General features: G+C 37.5%; 1 protein-coding gene across 5 annotated transcripts in view; it reads left to right on the top strand.

Annotated features, from left to right (window-relative positions):
• anks1b (ankyrin repeat and sterile alpha motif domain containing 1B) overlaps window positions 1-18,474 on the top strand; it is a 156,804-nt gene that overhangs the window by 43,290 nt on the left and 95,040 nt on the right. For all 5 annotated transcript variants that reach the window (XM_016455556.1, XM_016455555.1, XM_016455554.1 and 2 more), the window contains exons 2-9: window positions 1,254-1,334; window positions 1,991-2,147; window positions 7,381-7,677; window positions 10,394-10,469; window positions 11,189-11,290; window positions 13,287-13,409; window positions 14,541-14,722; window positions 15,929-16,045. In XM_016455556.1, the coding sequence (XP_016311042.1) occupies window positions 1,254-1,334; window positions 1,991-2,147; window positions 7,381-7,677; window positions 10,394-10,469; window positions 11,189-11,290; window positions 13,287-13,409; window positions 14,541-14,722; window positions 15,929-16,045 (1,135 nt within the window). The remainder of the gene's footprint in view (window positions 1-1,253; window positions 1,335-1,990; window positions 2,148-7,380; window positions 7,678-10,393; window positions 10,470-11,188; window positions 11,291-13,286; window positions 13,410-14,540; window positions 14,723-15,928; window positions 16,046-18,474) is intronic.

Raw genomic sequence — 18,474 nt, 5'->3', positions numbered from 1 at the left:
CCCTGTGTGTGTGTGTGTGTGTGTGTGTGTGTGTGTGTGTGTGTGTGTGTTTCCTGTTGTCCTGTGATTGGTCAGTCATGCTGTGAGTCATATGGCAGGTCGTGGCCTTAGTCCTCCTCATGTCTGTCTGGGGTGAGTCTTCTTATCAGTCTAGACATCAGTGCTATTGACTGCTCATGTTCTAGTTATGGACTTCGGTTGCAACTATTCTCAGGCATTAACACTTGTGAAATAGAGAGAAAGTAACTAAAAGCGTGCCTCTGCCTTGATTAAACTATAAATCATTAATCTTGAAACAAATTCTCAGTGTGAAACCAGTGTGCTTTCGGTTTATTCTTGAATTGGAGAATAAATTACGTTTATCAACAAATATTTACTGGATAATAAATTATGTTTTTCTGCCATCACCGTGTGATTATTTATTTATTTGCAAGGAAATATGCAACACCTTACTGCGCTTCCATAGTTTGGGGATTAAAATGGATAAAAATTGAACTAAATCTGACAAAACCTATCAGGACATTCATGAACACCCTCAGTTGGAAAACAGATTTATAAATAATCAAAAAATATATTATTAGGGCTGTCATAGTTCATGTGTTTATTAAGTATTATTATATTAATTATATTTAATGTAATATTTGTAACAGATTTCTGATAATAGAATTTGATATTTGTAAGATTAATCATGAGGATTTTATCAACAGCTGTATTTTTTTGTATTTTGTCTTAAGATTTTATAGCCCTTGCTTTAAAAAAAAAAGTAGAAATACAAATAGAAATAAAAATACAAATAATCTGATGATGATAATAACAGAAATAAAACAAACAAATTTACATATTTTTTATGGAATCTCTCCTTATTTTGTGACATTCATTCAGGAATAGTTTGTACTAATATAAGTAGATGTTTTTATTTCACAATTTTATCGTATTTGGGGGTTCTTGGCAACAAAAAGTGAAAACCCTTGATCTGTGGTATTTCCCCATTTAGATTTTAAGGTAAATGTGTCTGTGTGTTCTCTAAGCAGCATTTAAGGTCCTGTGAAGATCGTGAGAAACAGGAGATTCCCATAGCAATCTTGGCATGAGTGTGGTGTACTCAAACTCTGCTGTATCAGCTCTCAGATCAACTCTGTACAAAAATAACTCCGTATATCTGCGGTATATGGTTTTGTTGTAGATGTTTAGTAGTTTTGTACTGATGTCTTATTACAGAGCTGTACTGATTGATCTTCTCTTCTCCTCTGCAGTATGTGGAGAGGCGTCAATGTGAACTGTGCTGACGGCTCAGGATACACACCTCTGCACCACGCATCTCTGAACGGACACAGGTAACACTCATATTCTCCAGTTCATTTACAGGTTCTTGAAAAGTGAATAACTGCATTAAGATGTAAGTTAATGGGTGCTAAATCAAATGAATGAGCTTACGCTTTCACACACTTCAGTCTCTCCTAACGTGGTGTTATAGATTTAAAAAGGGAAAGCACTAGACATCAGGATTACTTTATAGAGGTGTAATTTAGCTCACATACATAAGAATCAGAAGACTGTGATGTCAGATTAGGGCGGGTTTATGAACTAGGGGTGGGGTCAGATTAGGGCGGGGTTTGTGAATCTCGATACAGCCAGATTAGTGTGAGGTATATGAGGTGGGTGGCGTTATATTCAGTTAATGAGGGGTTTATGGGATGAGGCGGTGTAAGATTAGTCTGATTTTTTTTAAAGCAGGATGGAATTAGATTAGCTCAGGGTTTTAGGGTGGTTTAAACGTTTGTCATTAGAATGAGGCCAGAGTAGGAGAGGGATTTTATGTAACTTGAATTATGTATTATGATTAGAGCACAATTACCCCGTTCATATTGTGCCTGCAAAAAGCTTCATGAAGTTAAATAGTACCAAAGAAGATTTATGAGATTTTTGGTATATAAGAATGAAAATCGGCCACACAATTACATGAAATCTTTCTTATTTGTCTTTCTCTCAGGGACGTGGTGTTGAAGTTGTTGCAGTTTGAAGCCTCTACTAATGTGGCAGACAGTAAGGGCTGTTTTCCTCTGCATCTGGCCGCATGGAGAGGTGACGTGGACATAGTCCAGATACTGATCCACCACGGGCCGTCCCACAGCAGAGTTAATGAGCAGGTACACACACACATACCCTTAGAGCAAATGTACTATTTGTAAGCTTACCCCTCATCTTATCATAACATTTGCATATCATGCTAACTTAGCCAATACCCAGTGCAAGTCAGTTACACTAAAACCTTAAAGTCACAAACTGACTTTGTTAACACACATCACTAGTCCTGTGGTGAACAATTAATCTGTGCAAATAAATCCAGAGAAAAAGATGTTTGTCTTCATAATCTTTATTCATAATCTGAAAATCCTTAACCATTCCCCTGCCACGAGATGCAGTATTGGCTAAGCTAGCATGTTGTGATAGCAGTATGCTAAATTAATGCTGAGTAAAATGTAAGCTAAAAAAACCAAAAAAAAACTAATCACAAATGTTTAATTTTACAATCCGTAGCTTGGGTAATAGATTTATATGTAACAATTTAAAAGACATCAATGGTTGCATTAACTCAATTTGAACTAAACTACTTCATCAAGTAATTTGGTAACACTGTACCATAAGTTCTAATTAGTTAACGATAATTAATGCATCAACTAACATTAACTAACAAGTTAGTTAAGGTCAGATTTGTTTTGGGCCTTAGGCGGACTTGTTGGACTTGTTTCAATGGGTGAACTGAATTTTCTTGTGTGTTTGTCAGCTAGGTGGTTGCTAAGGAATTCTGTGTGGTTGCTAGGTGGTTTCTTACATGGCCACCCCCAAATCTGTAAAAATATTCCGGTTTTTTTCAGTTTGTTTTTCAGGTACGACTTGGGTTTCTTCTTAAATCAGTAAGTCAGTGGGATATTTTCACACATTTTGTCATGTGGCAGATGAAAATGGTACATCTGAAAAGTAATTGCCCACATTTCCCTAAAATAAACGACAGAATTTAAGGTATCATCTATGTCCGAAATGGTGGAGAATGAGCTGAACTTTTAGGGGTTTGTTCAAACCTGAGCAATAACAAGCACTAGTATTGAGCGCTACTGAGCACTTTACACTAGTCTGCTGTTAATAGTACACATTTACTAACACAAAAAACATCTGTACATGGTCAACCATGCATTTGAGAAGGAACACATACACACTCTTAACAGGTTTTTGACGGTTTCAGACCTGTTCCTCGTATCTCAGCGTGCTGATGGGCTGATGGAGGGTTTGTTGAGCAGAATCAGAGCAGCTCTGTGAAAGGCCTGTATTTACCTGCAGTTAAAATGCTGTCTCATTGCAGGGAAGAGTGCTGCTCTCTCTCCTGCCATATGCCTCACTCTTACTGACCAAACAAGCCGGAGAAACAATTACGTCCAATCTTCAGCCCTCCTCAACTCACTAAACCATCAGCTTGATGGATAGACCTTCACCGCCAGCATGAGTGCATTTTGGAGAGACAAAGACAGTTTATGGCATTCATTTACACTGTCAGTAGTCTGTTAATAATGATTAGGGTCTGTTTTTGAGTTTTCAATTCATGAAAGGAATGTTGAATTCAACTAAATTTTAGGAAATTAATTGGATTGGGCCTTCTCAAGTCAGTTATGAATGCTGCATAATCCTGACTGATACATTTTTTTACTTTCACTCCATTTTACATCCATTTCTCTAAATGGATATGTGCAGCACTTTACGAGCAATAAGCAATGCAATAGTGATGATACATAGACCTGGACACACACACAGCCGGTGGCACAGACATTACGGCGTATATTACACTGCAGTGTGGGATGCTGAGCTCTTTATGACTTGGACATTACTCATATCCGAGTATAATATTCATATATTTCGTGTCAGAGGGTATGCTATTATTTCAGTACTGCTATGTAGAGGCTGTTTATAGCCCCATGATTTCCAGCTAGTGTTTGATAGTTTTAATGCTGACACAAACAGACACAAGGGTTGTAAACCCTCCAATAAGGAATGTCAAGTTTTGTGAAATTGTGTTCTGTATTGAAAGATTGGGGTGCGTTTATCTATAGATTCTATGTATGAAAATTTGTTTAAGCCTCTGCGTCATCCAGATTTGTAAATGCAATAAAAGCGGAGAGCTTCCATTTATCATTCTTTCATCTGAAAGGACATAAAATCAATCTGAACACTGAATGCATTTCTGTCACGCTCATATTGAAGATCCGCGTCAAACATACCTGCAGGTGATTTGTCACTCAAGAGATTTGCATTTTCACAGAAAATAACATGACAGTCTGTGACAGGCCCATTTTACAGCATATGACCGTATATTAAGGGAAGTCTCTGCTAAATTACTTGAAGAGTACTTACTTGTATCACTCAGCTAAGTGAACAGGTTCTTGAAAGGATTGTTCACCCAAAAATGAAAGTTCTGTCAGCATTTACTCACCCTCATGTCTTTCCAAGTGCCTGCTACTTTGTCTTTTCAAACACAAAGGTTTAATTTATATGCTAATAAATGCCATAGACGGAGTTTTGCTTTGTTTAAATGCATATAAAGAAGCCGTTGGTGTGTCCATTTGTAGATTGATGCCAGATTTATTGACCTATTACAGAGAGGCAAAAGCTGCTCGACTAATGAAATGGAATGAGAAAAGCCTCTGTGTGAGTGTGTGTTTACTATACTTTGGGGACAAATCTGTCAATAGAGGTAAGCCAAATCTGATGAAAGCTCCTTTGGGACATTTAGGGATGTCCTTATTTGGAAAAAGTAAATAAGTTAAATTAGGGTATGGTTATTCTGTAGCAGTTAGATACATTTTATATTAAAGCTATTAGAGGATTCGGTTTAAAATTAAAAATTCTTATTGACCCCAAACTTTGAATATATTCAAAAATACTTTTATGTTCAAATTCAATAGGAAGTGTTTAAATAGCTAACATTTGTGTGTTCTAGCATGTGGACATAGATCCTTAGTGGATGAATCTGTATGTGTTTGAGAGAGAGGGAGTGTGAGAAAATGGCTAGTTTTGTGCGTTACTCAGGAATGTTTTGTTTTCTGGTTGGGAGGATGAAAGGTTACACCATTTTCTCTGACTCCAGCTCCTCTGAGCCCACAAGAGACGGCCCTCTGAATTCCTCTATTTCTCTCTCTCTCTCATACACACACACACACACACACACACACACACATATACACAGCATTAGCCAGATGTGTTTGTGAGTTGTGTCAGATCCGCCGTGTTAACACTCTCTTCTTCGAAGAGAATAAGTTGAACCATGTGTTTTATAGTACGATGGTCACCTTTGGACCTAGTTTCCTGTGTTTGGAATGGCATGGTGGCTCATATAAAGAAATATAATGTTGATTACCACAAAAAAGTAATTTCTATTTGTCTCTCCTTTTCTTGGAAAAAAGCAAAAATCTGGGTTACAGTGAGGCACTTTCAATTGAAGTTAACGTTTAAATGCTCACTTTCAGTAGTAAAGCCACAAGATGTAAACAGTATTCATGTTTACATGATTTTTACATAATTCAGTTTGAAAAAAATCACCTAACTGTAAGTGCCTCACTGTAACTTCTATTTTTTTATTTATATTTTTAAGAAAACAAGGGATGAATCTATTTTTATTTTATTATTTGATTTTATTTTATTTTACGTCAATCAGCATTAAATGCTCAATTGAGCTTAACTTGTATTGAGCCCAGAATATTCCTTTAATTCTACAATATCGGCTCAAAGACCGAATCCACATTAAACTGCACTGGATTGTACAGGATAGCCAAGATTAATGTGCTCCTCCACACATCCTCTATCCTCCCGTGGGCTATACTGTCTGTCTGTACATCTGCTTTAGTGCTCCACTAAGAGATGAGACTCACGGAGTCCTGCACTAATTCCTAGTATGGGTAACCATACTTGGCCACATGTCACTTCACTTCAATCTGCAGTTGGCTCTGTTTGTATATTTTATACTTTAATTATTTGTTTTGTGCCATTTAAAGTGCTGATCGCTTTAGACACGCCATTGCTATTATATGTAATTTCATTGATTGAATGCGAATGCCGCTTCTTCTGTTGTTTTATCATGACAGCCCATCTTGGATATTAACCAATAGGGCATGAACAGTATGGAGTGGGAAAGCGGCCTGCTGTCTCTCTGAATATTGCACTGTCTGGCCGACATACAGATGCACGATGGAGGCTATATAATAATACATTTCATTTTTGATGTTTAAGGACATTTTGTTTAGGGTGACCATATTTTAGTTTTCCAAAAAGAGGACAGGTTTTTTGTGTGTGTGTGTGTGTGTGTGTGTGTGTGTTTGTTTGCTATTCAAGGCTAAAAAAGGGAGATTAAAGGAAGGAAGGCAGGGCATAGAGTATGAGAGAGAGCGATAGGGAGAGTGAGAGATATCTGTCTGCAGTTTCAGGTCTGTTTCTTTGTGCTGCTTTAGGGACTGGGAGTCTCTTATCATCATTTTCAATCATGTCTGGCTAATTAAGGAACCCATTTGCTTGAAATAAGTCATTGCAGTTAAAGTGGCCGCTCGCTGCAGTTCTCTTGTTTATTGACAGACCTGCACGAGTGCTACTTCTGTCTTCATACCACAGACATGACTGCACATTTTTCAACACACACACATAGAGTCAAGAGAATGAGTGTGGTATGCAGTAGTGGCAATAGAGGGTGCTGTTGAGTTATCTTTGGCTTATGACTCATGCTTATGACCGCTAACTCATCATCCCACACCACCTGCAGGGAGAGCTGTGGTAATACGTTTCTAAACAATCAGACTTGAAAGCCCTGGCAGTCAATGAAAAGACTTAAAGGAGATTCCTGAGCCATATCTAGCCATATCTCTTTTTATTTGGGTCAGTAAAAACACTAGGGTTGGTCCCGATTAAAGTCTTTCCTAGTCAACCATTCAAGCCATTAGTCGACTAGTTGATATTTTATTAAATGAATTTAATAATTTCATTACTATATGATGACGATATGAATCTGCTAATGCATTCAGATGTTTCACCTTCAAGTAATTTGTCGTTATCAGTTTTGACCAGCTGTGTTTGATTTGTCTTATCGTTAAATAGCATTGAATTTCATTCATGCAATGGAGGGATCCGATCAGGGTGTGCTGCTGTGTATCGTCTTGTGTGTAAAAACAACCTGACAATAGCCTTAGGGCAGTGGCAATGCATTATGGGACTTACTTAGGACAGTAAGTGATTGATAGACAGTTGTCAGGGTTATATGACATCTCATGTTTTGATAATGGATGCTTCAGAGGGAATTTCTTTACAGTGCTGTTACAGTAACATGCTGTCTCTCCCTTTCTGATGTAGAACCATGAAAAGGAGACGGCTCTGCATTGTGCGGCTCAGTACGGTCACTCCGAGGTGGTCCGTGTTTTGCTGCAGGAGCTGACGGACCCCAGCATGAGGAACAGTCGAGGAGAAACGCCGCTGGACCTGGCCGCCCTGTACGGCCGCCTGCAGGTGGTCCGCATGCTACTGACCGCCCACCCCAACCTCATGAGCTGCAATACACGCAAGCACACACCTCTACATCTGGCTGCACGAAATGGCCATCACACTACTGTTCGAGTGCTGCTGGAGGCCGACATGGACGTTAACACACAGGTCAGTGTGTGTGGGCAGGACATCTTCTTCCTCTAGAACTCCACACACTTTACACACACCTTTTCGCTCTAGGTCTCAGTTGTCATGCTCAATCGTGAGAGAGAGAGAGAGAGAGAGTGTGTGTGAATAGTTTAAGGGCTCAAATGGATGAATAATTAATCTAGCTGTGAGAGTAAGTGAAACGCAGTAGAGGAACACTCTGTTCTCAGTCCAGGATTTCCTCAGGCTACCCTGGTGTGTGTTTACTTGGTTATACTTTAGGGACAAATTTTGTATCACGAAGTGACCTGAATCGTACAAACCTTCCCTTTGGGAACATTTCGGGAGATCTGCTCATCCCGAACAGTACAGAATTCTGAGTTTAACATATCAGGAGAACAGTGTGCTCTTCAGTCTTCACCACGTTCATTCAGGATTAAGTCTTTTTAGTCATTCTGACTATTCAGTGATCTGGACTAGAGTTTAACTTCAGGTTGAAGAATGAATGTCTTACCTGCAACTATGTTTGGTCTTAGAGAGTGTGTTTTCTCTGAGTAAGTAAACACAGAGGATATGAGATCTCATTTTGCAAGTATCTTATAAATGTTGAAGGTGTAACTTTATGAAAGGTTTCATTTTTTGTATACTTAGATTCAAGCTTGAGAGTACATACATTAAAAAATGTTCCTTTAGCTTCCTTTAGTACCCTCAAACATACACCTTTGAGCCTTATCAACCCCTAAAGAATGCATATTAGTACCTAAGGTACTAATATTACCCCACATGGGTTAATACGGTACAAAAATGTTCCTTAAGGTATAGTCTTACAGTATACCAGCACTGACTGTAGACTCATAGTCTTCTTTTTACTCAACCCCATATTTGCCTCAATTTGTTGTTTTCCAGAACTGTCAGACTTGCTGGGTGTTCACAAGATACGTTCTTGTGTTTGAGAAAAGTATGACCGACTGCAACTGAATGAAACAGAACTTTTGAAATGCTTTTATCTTCTGATGACCATACACACAGAATGAGATTTTGCGTTTAAAAACATGACGTGACTGTGGTTAAAGTAATGCAAGGTCTTTTAAAAAATGTTAACTTCTTTTAACTTAAGTAGAGCATTTTTAGAACACTTTGTCATCCTTCATATGCTGCAAAAAACACAAGATACAAGCGAAATGGTCGAAGTCATCCATCGAGCACATGTTTACATAGAAAAACAATGACGAAATGCAAAAACACGTTCTATGTGAACAACCCTTAAGGGGATTATACACCAGACAAGAAGCGCAACACTTCATTTTTGAAATTCAAACACATTGTTTTTCAACGAGTAACTGCATTAGGCATCTGTCCGTGGCGCAGGGCTATGACACAGAGTGCCACTAAATTGAATTTCCATTAAATTCCATTATGTTTGCCCTAAATCGATCTAAGTGTACATAATGTCTGTTTTTTCAAACTTCAAACTCATCATTTCCACTTTTTTCATTCTTAAAGTGAACTTTTGCCTGTTTGGTGATTAGAATCACTGTTTTGGGCAGCTGTCTTGAACTGAATGTGACGCATCCGGTGTGTAATACCTGTTGTTTTATTTTCTTATCCACAATGAGGCATGGTGTGGTGCATTGGTTTGTGACTGGCTTTAGGGTGCATTTGAAAACGCACTGAGTACATTGATTTCAATGGGAATGATGCATCAGGATGTATAGATCAAAAATAGCAGGGTGGTGTGAAAACGGAGCGCCATCTTGCAGCCAAAAATTTAGGAGGACTCTTTGGTGTAGACATTTGTTGACCAATGAGAACTTCCCAAAAAGTAGTTCCAGTTCAGAAATTTGCTGTGTTCTCACTTGATTTCAAGTTGAAAATTGATCTTTTTATACCATTGAAGCAGATCTTGTGCATTCTTATCTGCCAAACATCCCAGATTTTTTTTATTTGTAAGCACCCACAATCCCATTGGTGAGAAACAGAGAAACTATACAGCAGCCCAAGACATTCATTCAGAATCAGAAAGAACAAGAAAGAAATTCATTGTGTACACACACTAAAAAAGCACATACAGAATGCAAGAACGCCTGGTAATGTTACAAAGACATAAACTTAGCGTGATCTATCTGGACTCTGGAGAGTCTGTTGTCCAGGAGCCAGATTAATGCTGTGGTACCACTGCCAGACAAAAACAGTGTCTCAAACATTTTTGCAGGATTAAGTATTACAGTAGTAAGTCCCTAAGTTCTTGTTTAATGTGTATTGCATCATCACACAGATCCAATAGTTCAGGGAGAAGAGCAACCGCCGGCGCTGTACTCATGCCTCTGGACTAATGAAGGCCGATGGGGGCCCGTTTGATTGGGTATCGTGTGCGGTCTCCCGGTGGCCTATTAAAATGACCATGCTCAGCTGTGCAAGAAGCTCTCTCGCGATCTGTCTCAACTGCTGTTCGGTCTCATTTGCCCGTTTCTTTCCCTCTTTCAAGCTCCCATCAGTCAGGCTAATAAATTCACAGCACTATTGCCGTTAATTGTAGTACACTGAATAAATGTTTCCAGAGCTAAATTGGGTGTAGTTAAGTACTTCACAGCGAGCATGATATAAAATACCCTGCCAGTCGCGGCTGATAGACTGCGAGGGCAGCAGTAGTAAAGATGCCATAGTGTATAATTGCCATTTACTTCTTTATGTGAGGCATTAAGCTTAAAATATTGACTTAAAATCATTCTCTCTCTAGACAGAGAAAGGAAGTGCTCTCCATGAAGCCGCTCTCTTCGGAAAGATGGATGTAGTTCAGCTACTGCTTGACTCAGGTATGTCTTTCAGAAGTGTATGTGTGTGGTGTTAGGATGGGGAGGTTGCATGACCATGGTTTGTTTAAACTACATGTGTGACCTGTGACCTAACAGCTTCCCTGTCAGTTCCAGCTGTGGAACAGGAATTGGAGAATGGGGAACTTCCTGTCATAGGGAAAGGGCGGTGTGATTGTTCAGTTGTGGTTTTATTGTTATGGAAAGTTTTATTCTGGGAAAAATGTTTGGTTTTGTGTTTGTCTTTTTTTCATGTTTTTTGAGGGTTTTATGGGAAGGAGTCAGCCCTGATTCTTCAATTATATAATTTTCATAAGACAAAAACTATTTTTTTATTTTATTTGTTTCAACTCTTTTATTTTAGTTTTAATATATTTTTGTGTTAATATTAATAAATAAAATATTATATTATATTAATAAATTATATATAACTTATATAACTTATATATATATACCTTATATAGATTTATTGTTAAAATATCAACTTTATATGTGCAGAAATAAAATAAAATACTAAAAATTATAGAGAAAACGACCTGAATTTTTATTGCAATCAATATTGAATGTTCTAATTGAAATGAATATTCCACTGTGCTCTGCCAAAAAGAACCATATAATTAGACAAGAAGCAGCTATTACACAAAATATACAAGATGCAAATTAAAAACATTTATTAATGCTAATCTAAAAATGAAAATCCAAAAAATAATTTTTCCCCCCAGGGATTGATGCCAACATCAGAGATTACCAAGGAAGAAGTGCTCTAGACATACTAAGAGAACATCCATCTCAGAAATCACAACAAATTGCTTCTCTCATTCAAGGTAAAGTATTTCCCAGACACGCACACATGTAAACATTAAAGCAAATAAAGCCATTAAAACACACACAAGCACACACACACGTGCACAAGCTGATGAGGGAGCGTGTTCTTGGTGGAAATCAGAAGGCAGATGCTTGCAGATTAATAAAATTTGTTTCAGGAAGTTTGTGTTAGATTGAGAACAATGGTGGTTTAGTGTGTATGAGAAATCCATGTTCCCTTGCATTCTCGAAAGAAAAAACAACTGCAAATACTTTCAATACTGTGTCTTCTTGATGAGATATAATTGAGAATAAGGAATTATTACATGTTTATTACATTGTTATACACATTATTACTACATTGGGACATTTTCTGTATTATAACATCTTGGATTATTCTAAAGTTTGTTTGTCATCTTCCTTCATGTACTTATTATCCAACTAAACTCATTCTTTCCAGCAGAGTTTATCGTACAACACAAAAGACGTTTGGTGTTTGAATCCATTGTTCCATCTCTGCTTTCAAAAACACACCCTCATAAACGAATATGATGGGGTTATCTGGCTTTGAAATTAAATTCATTTTAGCTTGTTGTTTCCATCCACTTCATGCCCAGGGTTATACATTTCTGAGGGTTATGAAATGCAGTCTTGAGAGTTGAGGACTCCTATTACTGCTCGGAAATGTCTCTTTTTGACACATGTGAAATTTTCTGTATTATAACATCTTGGATTATTCTAAAGTTTGTTTGTCATCTTCCTTCATGTACTTATCCAACTAAACTCATTCTTTCCAGCAGAGTTTATCGTACAACACAAAAGACGTTTGGTGTTTGAATCCATTGTTCCATCTCTGCTTTCAAAAACACACCCTCATAAACGAATATGATGGGGTTATCTGGCTTTGAAATTAAATTCATTTTAGCTTGTTGTTTCCATCCACTTCATGCCCAGGGTTATACATTTCTGAGGGTTGTGAAATGCAGTCTTGAGAGTTGAGGACTCCTATTACTGCTCGGAAATGTCTTTTTTTGACACATGTGAAGTCTAAATCACCCTTCATCCTACAGGACAGAGGCAACATTACAGTTCTCCTCCCTGCCTCTGCGTGAAAGAATGTCAAACTCAAGCTTGCTGTGGTTTTATAATCTAGAGTCTTTGACGGGACTCAGAAACTATTGTTGTTTACAAGTTTACCATGTGGCTTGTGCAGCCTATAGTTGTTTAGAGCTACAATTACAGATGTTTTCACCAACGTAAAGTGCTTTTCTTTAACCCTGTAAAACCTGACAGATGAAATAATGGTCAGAAAAAAATCTATATATTTTTAAAAATTGAACAACAACATGAAAGTTTGCATATGTGTTTTTGTTGAGCATCATATTTGATACATCAAGCTTTTATGGCCATTATGTATTATATAGGAGAACATGAGGGGCCAATAATATGTCTTAGTAAGATTATATTTATAATGCAATGCAATACACTGATGATTAAGAAATGTACAAACAAACGTTCCTCAAAAGCCTGATGTATCATATTTGATACTCACATTTTAACATGATTTTTCTAAAAATGGTGTATGGGTCATCAAATAAACCCAAGTTTGCTTCAGTTCAGCAAGTGTCCATCTTGAAATGTTACTAACAATATAAAAGTTAATCGTACGTTTATTTGATAAAAATCAGTAAAGATTTCACATTAAAAAAAAAAAGTGTACCACAATCTGAAGGAGACATTTTTTAGAATGAAGCTAAAAGGTCTTTTATTTGCTGAAAAGTGTAAACTATCACTCAGATGACAGGAGGCATGTAACAGATTGTGTACTACAGGTTTTTCAGCAGTTTGATCTTGCTGACAATTTCTTAGAAATTAGAGGCCTTAGACATTTGCTTATCAAATATAGTACAGTAGGCTTTATAGGGTTAAACTGAGCACAATGGAACATCTTCAATGCATGTTTGTGGTTGTACTTGTTTGTGTTCTGTAAATTAATTTATCTCTCTCTCTCTCTAGATTTTATGACGTGGGATTGTGACAAAGGGAATTTTCACAAAGATTTAACCCGTCAGCGTCCAATACCGACACCACGCACATCAATACCCTCACCTGTGCCCTCCCCGTCTCTACGGCATAAAAGTATGTGTAGATATATTTGAATGAAAACTAAGTTCTTAATGCATATACAGTATAAATGCTATTTTAACACCTAAATGTAATTGTTCATTTACAAAAGTAAACAGGCTCATCCAAATGCTCATTCTCATTCTCTCACGTTTTTCATGTATTTTAGTGTGCAGTACGACACCCAGTGGTCAAGTGATAGTATTACAGCGCATTGTCTGCTGCTTTGTCTTCCTCTGGCAAAGGTTTTACTGTTTAATCCAGTGTTTGCACGCATAAATCCCTTAATCGATTCATCATCATGTTCTTAATTTAAAAAAATAAATCTTATTTTGCTACGTTTTTCATAAACGTAGCGTGGATGGTTTGATTAGTGTATGTGCATTATTAAGAAAGTGCAGTCAGCAGCGTTCCTAGTGGTCAGTTGTTGCAGTGCAGCGCAGTCTCATTTGGTCCTTTTGTGGTCTGAATACTGCTGGATGTGTGTCTTTGATTCCATCTGGGGCAGTATTTTGGTAATGCTCACAGGTGAATCTGAGAGTCTGCCAGCCACAAAAGGACTGTTAGTACACATCAGCACACTGAGCCCATGCCAGAAAACAAGCATTTGTCCCAGATTAAATATTGAAAAGCAGACAAAGAGAATAAAAATAAATAAGACGGATGTTGTGATGAATGATACATTAAAAACGTTTATTTAAAAGCTGTTATAGAGATTTTTGATGTGCTTTTGGTATGGTCCAGTCCCTAATTACTTGAAACTTCAATTTATTTTATTATATTGTGCTAGTTTGACAACAACAAAAAAAAGTACATTTGTATTGCATAATTGTATGGAGGTAATATATAAAAGGGTTAAGGTAAATAAAAAAATGTACATGAATATATAAGTGTAAAAATTTCTCATTTGAATTTAACTAGTAAGAATAAGAATTTAACTATCAAGAATAAGACTAAATGAGCTCCAAAATTAGTGACGAAGATCATCACATGACACAGATTCAAGTCTTTCATACTGTGGCAGGCTAAGATGTACTATACTGCTATCCATTAATATGAAGCGGAATTTTTCTTTCTTGTTTTCAGCTCTTCTTTCATTTAAATTCATAGTTTGCCCCCTCTCTCTCTTTCTTCTTCCCTTTGTAGATGACGCAGTAACAGGGGAGTTGTCCAAGTTGCTGAATGAAATAAAGATCTGCCGTGATAAGGATTGCTCCTTTGAGGAGCTGTGTCAGACCATCTCTTCTCACTCTCAGTCCATGGAGAGCTTCGGCAGTGGGCGGCTGTCTGACGAAGAACAGAACGGCACTCTCACTCGAATAAACAAGGTGTGCATTGAGAAGGAAATGCAGTAGAATAAATGGCTTTTTTGCTGATTTTGAACAGTTTTTATGCAGTTAAAGAAGTGTTTTTATCAGATTACGCCCCTTTAAAATATATTAAAAAAAATGTTTTTCAAGAAAATGAAATCAATGACGTTAGACCATCAATAACAAGAAGTCCTAATAAGCTTTGAATAATGAACAGCATTTCTCTGTTGATGCAGTGCCTCACTATGGCCAGCAGAGGGCAGAACTAAACACTGTGTGCATTGCTGGGTATCCCTTCAATTTATATAATCTCATAAATACATATTTATAGCACTAAAACAGCCCCCGATTTAATCACTGCTGTTATTTAACTCAAACAGAATCATATTTTTGATGTGGCTTCAACACATTGCTGGCTTAGGGAGTGAATTTAACCTTATGTAAGGGACAGAATGCATTAGGAAAGTGTGTAATGGAATGGTCATTTGCTGAAGGTGTGTCATGGTTTAGCTGTCACAGTGACCACTGGATCACGGTTTGCTCCACTGCGTTTCTTTGATCAATACAATTAAACATGGAGTCGGGTCAATCAATCAAAGTCTGCAGAGCCCAGATAAACAAGCAAAGACACAATGCACACAAACACTCTTCTGAGTTGATTCCAGTAACGTCAAAAACTCCTAAGTCTTCACTGAAGGGATTGGAGTTGTTTGCAAAGTCTATAAAAGGATTCTAGGAACAATTACTGACCATACATTTTGCCTGCCGGTCACAAAACAGTTTTTAAAAAAAATTTAAAACAACATTATCTAATTAACATTGAAATGTTTTGTCTATTTCAAAGGAATTATTTAATTATTTTTCCCTTGCATACTTGCAGCAAACGATCTTTTTTTTTAACATACTGGTGTCATAAAATAAATAGACGTCATATTTATATATGATACTTGGATATGGTCAAAATTTCAGTTTTTGTGGCCTAACACTAGGAATGGAGGCTTGCCTTAAAGCATGTTTGAAAATGATGATTGGCTCTTAAAATTTTAAGCGTTAAGATTTCTTGTACTCGTTTCTCTCTGAGTTGTCTGTCTCCTCCCCCTTATGCAGTCTCTGACTTATCTTAAGCTTGTGTCATGTTGGCATGAGCTGAGATCTGTATCTGTACCTGTGTGTACTACTCTTGACTGTGTGTAACTGTATGCATATCTCTCCACCCCGCTGTAGCGGCCCACTCCCCCGTTGCCCCCGGCGATGGAAGAGGAGGAAAAGAGTTGCGGACCATCAGGCCTGTGGGAGGCGCTCACTCCCTGCAACGGCTGCAGAAACCTGGGCTTTTCTCAGGTACACACACTCACACTTCCCATCCTTATAATGCAGCAATGGACCCCTTAGTGGATAACGAATTTGTAAAAGATATTAAAATGTTAAAAAAATATACTGAAACCAGTCAATTAATATATAAAAATGTTCTATAATAATATAATATTTCATATTAAAATAATGTAATATTTAATTTGGGTAATGAATACTTTTACGATATATCTGCATACTTTGATGCAAACTTCATTTCTGTATTTTTCATTTTATTTTAAAATATTTTACTACAAAGTGTTGAATTGGTTTATGGCATCCTCTTACTATTATTTCACTCATCAGAGCTTTTTAAATGTGTTGATTTTAATATTTATATTCATTCTCGTTGCCAAATGCAAGATAAAACTGGTACATCCTTTGTATGAAGTGTCATGTTGCTATGGAAACTTTAGCCAATTAACCACAAAGGTCTTCAAAGACTTCCTAGGCATCTAAAAAAAAGTTATTTTTATCTTTAATTCTGATCGTGGTTGAAAAGATGGATAAGGAAATGTTAATAGTTGGATTGAGGGTTTAGAAGGCTTTCATAATGCCAGAATGAGCAAGAGGGATTCCCGTCCCTCAGACAGGAAGTTTGATTATCCCACAGGAAGTGTAATCGTGTCACACGCTGATCCGCCCACCTGCGCCATGTGAGGAGACCTCCCGCTACCATGGAAACAGACATAGTGAAGGTGCCAGCAGGCTGGGGGAGGGGAGACTCCAGCTCCAGTAAGAGTTGGGGTTCCTTGGACTGCGAGTCATACTTCTGCACCCGCAAACCAATCCTGAACTCCGTCACTGGCTCTCCTCCGCAGGGAGAGAGATGCACGCGGATTCCGAGCGGTTCTCGTAGTTGCTAGGAGACACAGAATTCATAAAGTGCAAGGCGTGGGATATCCTCCCACTTCCCAATTGACAGATCTGAGTCTCCATCAAAACAGGTGCGTCACAGCACTGCGCAATAACATCCAGAGAAAACATCCAGAGATAGAGGGAGGGGAGAGAGAGAGACTGGCTATCGACCTCTGCTTTCTCATTCAAGCTGTTCTCCAGCATTCCTCTGCCTCCCTTTTTTATTTTTCTATCCATTCTTGTTTTCACCATTCGTCTTTTCCTGTTACGTCATGTATTTGTGTATGTAAAATCGGAGCTGTTCATTTGTATTTGTTTTCTCACTGTTTTTTTCCGCGTCTATTCCCAATGCTGCAGTCAGCAAACGTGCTTTTAATGTTTATGCCGAAAACGCCTTGTGATTCCAGATCAGAGTAAGCACTCCCATCAGTAGCATCTGCTTTGCAATGGTTTTCTCTGCGGATGAAATTACTGTTTACAAACAAAAACTTTGCGGTGACACTTCTGGATTGTTTTAGCACCCCAGAAAAGAGCTGTTCTAGGTTGGGACTTCAATGTATTTGAATTGTAAATGACTAAAAAATGCTCCACAATATATACAGGTATATGTGCTATGGCACGTGTTGACTCTTTGTGTGGCTGCAATATAACAAAGAGTGAAAAATTTAAGGGGGTCTGAATACTTTCTGTACCCACTGTATGACAATAAAAATCATGCAATGCTGATAAAATTCTTGCATTAATTCTTAAACACGTGCTTCAGAACGCGGTCACGCAAGGGCGTTCCCAAAACTACTTCGACGCAGCGTCTCGTTCCCTCGGGGAACCATGGTTACATACGTAACCTAGAGACGTTAGTAACTTTTACTCTCAATGGTTAGGTCAAAAATTGCTACTTAGATGCTAAAATATGTATTTAAAAAATAAAGACATCTTTTTTTATCACATTTTAATTATAAATCAGGTATTACTTGATAACTTTTGCTTTATTCTTTTTATTCTTATTATACTATATATATTAAGAATATGCATTACTGTTGAAAAGTTTGAGGTTGCAGTAAGCAGGTGTTTTTTTTAAAGAAAAGTTTTAGGTTGCAGTATGCAGGTGTTTTTTTTAAAGAAATTAATCATTTTATTCAGCAATGACACATTAAATCAGTGCAAAAGTGACAGTGAAGACATTTATAATATTACAAAAGATTTCTGTTTTTACTAAAAGCTGTTCTTTTAAAACTTTCAATCTAAAATCAGTGTTTCCACAAAAAATTAAGCAGCTTGTTGTCTTGATAATTTAATCTATTGTTATCCTCAGTTTGCATTAAACATCTATTATGCCCAAATGAATGCATTCCATTGCTTTTACTGGAGCAATTTGGTAGGTCTTGTCCAGCTTGGTGACTTTGTGCTCTTACAAAAGCCACTAATTATGGCTAATTAATAGCTCTGGGAAGTGAAGTTTTTCATGCGTATTGTCCATTTTAATTGAACAGAATGGCTTTGTGTGTGTGTGTGTGTGTGTGTGTGTGTGTGTGAGTTTGTATTAGAGTAAATTTACGTCCCTG

The sequence above is a fragment of the Sinocyclocheilus anshuiensis genome, unplaced genomic scaffold (genome assembly GCF_001515605.1).
Source record: "Sinocyclocheilus anshuiensis isolate Anshui unplaced genomic scaffold, SAMN03320099.WGS_v1.1 scaffold299, whole genome shotgun sequence".
Taxonomy (NCBI): domain Eukaryota; kingdom Metazoa; phylum Chordata; class Actinopteri; order Cypriniformes; family Cyprinidae; genus Sinocyclocheilus; species Sinocyclocheilus anshuiensis.
This window is presented reverse-complemented; position numbering and strand designations above follow the sequence as displayed.